This window comes from Tiliqua scincoides, chromosome 7, assembly GCF_035046505.1.
Source record: "Tiliqua scincoides isolate rTilSci1 chromosome 7, rTilSci1.hap2, whole genome shotgun sequence".
Lineage (NCBI taxonomy): Eukaryota > Metazoa > Chordata > Lepidosauria > Squamata > Scincidae > Tiliqua > Tiliqua scincoides.
Window position 1 is genome coordinate 27166004 of NC_089827.1, and position 7071 is coordinate 27173074.

The 7071-nt window shown below is 48.0% G+C and overlaps 1 protein-coding gene across 1 annotated transcript; it reads right to left on the reverse strand.

The window, feature by feature from the left end:
• Positions 1-3363: 3363 nt before the first annotated feature.
• On the reverse strand, positions 3364-5192 carry CCDC71L (coiled-coil domain containing 71 like). Its single transcript, XM_066634237.1, is given in 3 exon segments — positions 3364-4356; positions 4434-4507; positions 4509-5192. Coding segments are annotated over 3 exon segments (660 nt in total). The 5' UTR covers positions 4947-5192; the 3' UTR covers positions 3364-4208.
• Positions 5193-7071: the final 1879 nt, after the last annotated feature.

Sequence of the window (7071 nt, forward strand, 5' to 3'; positions counted from 1 at the left end):
GGGTGAAAAATTCATGGATAATTAGGTTATACCTGTATATATTTAATTGAAAAAAGGCTTAAGACAAGTAGAGATGCTTTTTCAAGCAGTGCTCCTTTTATATTTAGCAGAGGAAGAATAACTATCCCTCTGGTGTCTCTTATGCACCTTGTTTTAGATTGTGAGCCCTTTTAGAACAGGGAACAATTTAATTTGATTTTGTCTAAAATCCACTTTGTGAAATTGCTTGTTGAAAGGCAGTATATGACAGAGGCCTACACATTTGTCATAGAAGTTAGACCTATTCTTGAATATACAGGTGGAGCCTATTTATCAGCTTTAGTTCCGTTCCGATTAAAAATGCATTGTGCTAAATTCCATAGAGTTATGCAAATACGCTGCAGCCTGACACTTCCAGATGGAAGAAAACTAAGGCAGCTGTTATCAATCTCCTCCCCTCTGTACTCAGCCCTCTGGCTTCTTTCACAGGTGGGATGCTGACCTTTTAAGAGTCCAGTCCTATGCTTGCCTACTCAGAAGTAAGCCCCACTGTAGTCAATAGGGCTTACTTCCAGGAAAGTGTGGATCATTTTGTTTGTGTTGGTTGGAGCAGGAGAGCCTGCACCATGGGGGGGGGGGATTTGGCAAACACTCCCTGGGATTTTTAAAGCAATCCCCTCTCCTCCCCCTCCGTTCTCAGCTCTCCCCGTTGCCAGCTGTCCCGCTTCTTTCACAGGTAGGATGCTGAGCTTTTAAGAGTCCAGTCCTATGCGTTTCTACTCAGAAGTCCCATTCCAGTCAATGGGGCTTACTCCCAGGAAGTGTGGAGAGGATTATAGCCTTGCTGGGCTGTTTTGTTTCCATAGGCTAGAGCACGGAAAGCCTGCACCATGGGGGGGAGGGAATTCAGCAAACACTGCCCGGGTTTTTTAAAGCAGTTCCCTCTGTTGCTACTGCACCTGTGTGTGTGTGTGTGTGTGTGAGAGAGAGAGAGAGAGAGAGAGAGAGAGAGAGAGCGCGAGCGAGCGAGTGTGCAGGAGAGCAAGCTCCACCTTGCTGCATGTGCTCTGGCTACAGAGGTTTTCCGCCCCCCCCTTCCCCTCTTCAGCCTCTTTGCTGGCTCAGGGGCTCCAAGAGTGTTACACAAAGGAAACCTCTTCCATGGCTATTCCCTGCCTGGGCAAGGTGGAGCCTTTTTACAGTGTTTTGGGCTGCCTGCAAACGGAACAGAGGACAGCAAAGGTGTGTGACTTTCAGTTCCCCCACCCCAATCGCATTGAGACAAATCTGCAGATAAAAAATCTGTGGATAAATAGGTTGCACCTGTATTTGGGACACTGAATCAAAAATGACATCAGTTTTGCCAAAATGGCTCTAGTTTTGGGAGACAGCATAGCCACTTTATATATGGATTTAACTAACTTCCTCATGAGGAAGCTGACACCATGGCTTCCTCACAACGAAGCTGCTTGAATCCACAAAAGTGGCTATGCTGTTCCCTCAAAATAGCCTAAATTTTTTTCAGACTTTCTTGGCAACTAAGTTTTTTTGTAGTCCTATGTAACTATGCAAAACAAATGCATTGTGTTACATTTATACTTACATACTTAATGCCCTATTGTGAGGCTTTTGAAGGCAATTGAAACATAGTACAAAAATACAACTACATAAATGCTATCACTAATCACTATCCTTATCTTACTCATATGGGATGGTGCCTTGCTGCAGGGCACTAGTCAATATACAAAGAAAGGTGTTTCTGTGGGCAGGAGCACACACTGGGGATTTAGCTATCAAAAAGAGGTCTTCTGCACTGATGGGGCACATATAGTTTAGTTTGGTATTTTTTATTTTAAAGCACTGAATATGCACTTCGGTAGCATGTGCAAATAGTACTTTGCTCCCATAGTAATAAATCAAAATAGCATGTGTTTTGTATTACAAACACATATGTTACACTTTGATGGCACAGACACTAGCCAGTAAGTAGACACTAAGGGCTGCAATCCAAAATACAGGCACTACACCCTAATCTGCACTGTGGATTTTTCTTCTGTTGGATCAGCAGTCACCTTCCAAACTGGATTAGATAATCACTTCCTCCCTCCCAAAGCAACAAAGATAGAAGAAGCCATAGAACAGGGGTGTCAACCATAAGGCGGGGGGGGGGGGCTGTGGCCCTCAGGCTCTCAGCTGCTGAGCCATGCTGTTACTGCTCAAAGGGTAGCCCACTTGAAAATTGAGCTCTCCCATATCTTGAATATGATCAAGATACATATATTTTCTCTTCTGTCATTTGCAGCTGATGAGTTCCCAAGTGAGAAAAAAATGCTTATTTTTGGTTTAATGACATCACTTCCTGCCTAATGACATCACTTTCAGCCCTCAGCAGGCATCATGAAAGCAATTCGGCCCTCTGCATGAAATGAGTTTGACACCCCTGCCATAGAACATAATAGTATTCCTGACAAGATGTTGATTCCTTAGAAAGTTAATGAAAAAGCCTTTTTGAAAGTAAATCAAGTTATAAACTGATACTTGAAACTTAAGGCAAGTTTCTTATATGTATATTTACTACATTGGCCACTTTGGAAACTTCCATTGATAAAGGAAGGTTGCAAAATAGGAACTGCATTTAAAAGAGTATTTGGACTACATTATGACAATAGCCCTTAAATTAATACTTTATTGCATTAAATGTAACTAAAATTTTTATCCAATTTGATTTGTGCCTCAGATCTTCACTTATGTTATCCTGGTTTTCCACACTTGAAGTGGATTTAATACAGTCAGCTGAATACACTGATATTTCTTCATTAGGCATTCTGATAAGCACCTACACATGATTGGCTACAAAACTGCTTGAGAGGTTCTTAACATATCCAAAATTCAAACTTACACTTGCACACTGAAAATAAATGACTGACACATACCATCAAAAGACCAGATTGTTTCTTAGGGAAAAATCCTAACCAGGTCTACTCAAAGTAAGTCCTATTTTGTTCAATGGGGCTTACTCTCAGGAAAGTGTGGTTAGGATTGCAGCCTTAGGGCCCAATCCTATCCAATTTTCCAGCACAGGTGCAGCCACAATGCAATCCCAAGGCAAGGGAACAAATGTTCCCGTACCTTAAAGAGGCCTCTGCGACTGCCTCCCCACCACAGGATGCAGCGCATGCCCCATTTGGCACAGCTGCACTGAGACTGGAAAACTGGATAGGATTGGGCCCCCCAGTTACTTTAAGTACACCCATCCATCTGTGACCTTGCACAATCATGGCACTCTAACATCTTGTCTCAAGTTCTATCCAATAGAATACCTCTTGCAAAAAACTTGAATTGCAGATTTTTGCTTTTAAACGTTTAATTTTTATTTAAGTTGGTAAGAGCTTCTCTAAAGTACAGGTTATATAAAAATTGATGTATCCAATACAATTATCTCATCTTTAGAAGCTGTAATAGAAATACTAGTTCATATCAGCTATAAAACTTATTACATACAAAACATTTAATTGCTATACAGAAAGTTTGTAGGTCACCAAGTAAAGTTAACAAAAGAGTGAAACATTTTGCACCATCAAGTCAGCTATGAGCTGTGTTAAGTCTTCATCCCTTGAGCATCCTTGGTCAAAGCTTCAGTCAAGTCATCTAAAACTGGAAAACACTTGGCATAATTCAAGTAACCCTGAGCACACAGTGCAAGAGCACAGAAGTCACACATAAACAGTCAGCCAACTACAACTGAAGACACACAAAAAATAATAATCCATTGGCATTTTATTGTGTTAGCAAGACGCTCCCTTGGAAGCAGGGAAAGCAGCTGATGTCTTTCCCAGACGAGTGAGGTAGTCCAGTGGGTTGGGGGGGGGAGAGGAGAGTGCAGGGGGGAGAAGGAAAACCAGACTGTGTCTCCTCTGGTGCCATGTGGTTTCCTGGGGGGAAGAGGAGGGAGCTCCTGGGGCTCACAGCTGGTGTGTCAGCCAGTGGGGGGCAGGCTTCCCACCCGGCTGAGGGGAACAGAGGGGAAGAAAAAGGGGCGACTTTCTTAGCCCTAAAGTGCAGTTCGTTGAATAAGGAGGACACCGTCCAAAGCCTTTGTAAACAGGTGACTGTCGCTTGCCTCTGCGGGGAGGGGGAGCCCCGCTGCAAGTCCTGCCCCCCCTCAGTGGGGGCTTGTGCTGCTGCCGGGGCTGGAGGAGCCCCCCTGGCGGCCTTCCTCCTACTCCTCCTCAGCACCGCACCCTGGGGAAGCGCCGGATCCTCACCACGGGGGCCAGGTCGACCCGCAGGATGCGCTGCGCCTTGAGGCGGATGGTCTCCAGGCTGCGCCGGTTCCAGACGCTGCCGCGCACTTTGATGGTGGGGAAAGCGGTGAGGCGGGGGGTGGCCGCCTTCCAGATGTCCGCGAGGGACCTGCCCTCGAACACGGCCCAGGGCGCGGCCCCGGAGCAGGGGGGCGGCCCGGGGCTGGGGGGCGCCGGCTGCGGCTGGGGTGGGGGCTGCGGCGGGGCCGGCGCCGGGGCCCCCTCCCGGGCGCAGCGCTTCCTGGCCCGCCGCGCGCCGCCCCCGCCGGCGACCCGCAGGCGCCTCCCCCTAGCGGCGGCTCTCCTCCAGGGCCGGTCTCGCCTGGCCGCGGCGGCCGCCAAGCCCCGGGGCAGGTCGGGCACGACGGCGCGGCAGGAGGCGTAGCCGTAGACGTCCTTGCTGCGCAGGATGACCGGCGAGAACTCGTGGCGGAGGCTGCAGAGGAAGTTCCACAGCTCCGCGTCCGAGCTCATGAACTCCGTCGACTTGGGCACCAGCAGCCTGAAGGCGTCGCCCAGCGCTCTGGCGCCGCCGCAGAAGGGCACCTGCGCCCGCGAGTGCACCACCTTCTCCGCCGCCGCCGCCTCCTCCTCTCCGCCGCTCCCGGGAGCCGCGGAGGCCGCTCCTCCTCCCTGACCGGCGGCGGCCCCCTCCCGCTTCATCCCGCTCGCGCCGCCTCGGCGCCTGCCCCTCGGCCGCGTCCTCGCCAGCGCCGCCGCCCGCCGTCTAGCAGCTACTGCGCCGAGCGCCTCAGCCGACAGCCGTTCTCTTTTCTGTCTCCTGCCGCCCGCGGCCGCTGCTTTTCTGAGGGGGTGGGACTACTTTTTTCTCTCTCTCTCTCCGCGGCGAACAACGCCCGTCAGTATCCTGCCGCCTCCCGAGCTGCCGGCACAAAATGGAGCTCTCTTTAAAGCCCCTGGCTCGGAGGCCGGCTTTCCCCCGCCCCCGGACCCTCACAGTGTTCTGATTGGGCCGTTTGAATTGCGTCACAGAGCGAAGCCCCGCCCCCAGGCCCACCTCTGGTTCCATCCATCATGGCAACCATTAGAAGTTTCTCTCTTGAAAGGAGCAAAGGCTGAAGAAGTGTGTGGCGGCCTGGACCTGTATTGGGCTGCAAGCCTATCCATACTTTCCTGGGAGTAAGCTCTATTGACTATAATAGAACTTACTTGTGAGTAGACCGCAAGCCTCTAAGACTGCAAGCCTATCCAGGCAGGAGGTCTGGCTCAGTTGGTAGAGCTGCTGCCTTGTATGCCTGAAGAGCTGAGGCTGTCAGTTCAAAACAACCTGAAAACTGACCACACGCTGATATACTGATGAGCTGACCCTCATCAGAGAGGAGGCGGCAGAGAGGAGTTGCCCTCAAGTGGAGCCTGGGAGGCGAAGGGCCAGAGAGAGGCCAGACTGGGAAGGAATCCAGCTGGAAAGAGGAGTTCTATGAAAGACTAAAACTATTCAATTGTAAAAATCCCTACAGGGGTTAGCTCTATTGACTATAATGGGACTTACTTCTGAGTTGACAGGCATAGGATTGTGTTGTGAGGTTGCAATCCTATCCACACTGCCCTGGAAGTAGGTGCCACTGACTATAATGGGACTTACTTCTGAGTAGACAGGCATAGGATTGGGGTCTTACAGTCCCACTCTCAACTACTAGACCTTGCATTCAATATTCAGAAGACATGCTTCCATTTAAAAGCCAAACCAGAATATCTTTGTTGCGGCAAACTGAAATATCTAAAGGTGGTCAGTTTGATATTTGAGTTGGTCTTAATTAAGGTATTACTCTACTTTGGCTTTTGAATTTTCTTTCCTCATGCACCAACACTACCCTTCTTCCCCCATGTGAAAAGCCTATCAGCTAAGATCAAGTGTAGTAGTGCAAGGCGATAGTGAGCACGTCTCGCTCTAGCCTTGAATCTCGTGACCTATGAACTTCCAACCTATCACCAGTAACACCCTGGCTTACCCACCAGACTTGAATGCTCTATGCTTGTGACTGACAATACTTTCTCAATGTATGTAGTCGTGTTTCAGGATCTTGAATTCTCTACTCAGTCATTTTTCTGCTTGTAAAATTGTAAAATTTGTAAAATTCAATTGTAAAATTGAAACATTCTCTATATATGAAGATTTATGACACTATATATATGAAGATTTATGACACTATATATGAAGATTTATGCCCCAACTGTGCACTACTTTACACTTTCTTATATTCAAACACATCTGCCATTTTGCTACCCATTCTCCCAGTTTGGAGATAGCCTTCTGGGGCTCTTCACAATCCGTTCTGATCTTCACCACACTGAAAAGTTTAGTATCATCCACAAACTTGGCCACCTTAGTACTTAATCCTGTCTCCAGGTCATTTATGAACAGGTTGAAAAGCAGGGGTCTAAGGACAAATCCTTGGGGCTTACTGCTTTTCACCTTTCTCCATTGTGACAATTGCCCATTGACATCCACTCTCTCCTATTCCTCAACCAGTTCTAATTCATGAGTGACCTGCCCTCTTATTCCATGACTGTGGAATTTTCTCAGCAGCCTTTGGTGAGGGACTGTGTCAAACACCTTCTGAAAATCCAGATATATAATATCCATGAGTTCACCCGAATCCACATGCCTGTTGACCTTTTCAAATAATTCTAAAAGGTTAGACCTTTTAAAAGAATTCTAAAAGAGCATTGTTGGGCAACTGCTGAAGGTTCACAGCTGACTTTATTTCTATAGCCTTTGTGCAGTTGACCATGTAAGAAAAAACCTTCAGAACAATGATTTTCAACC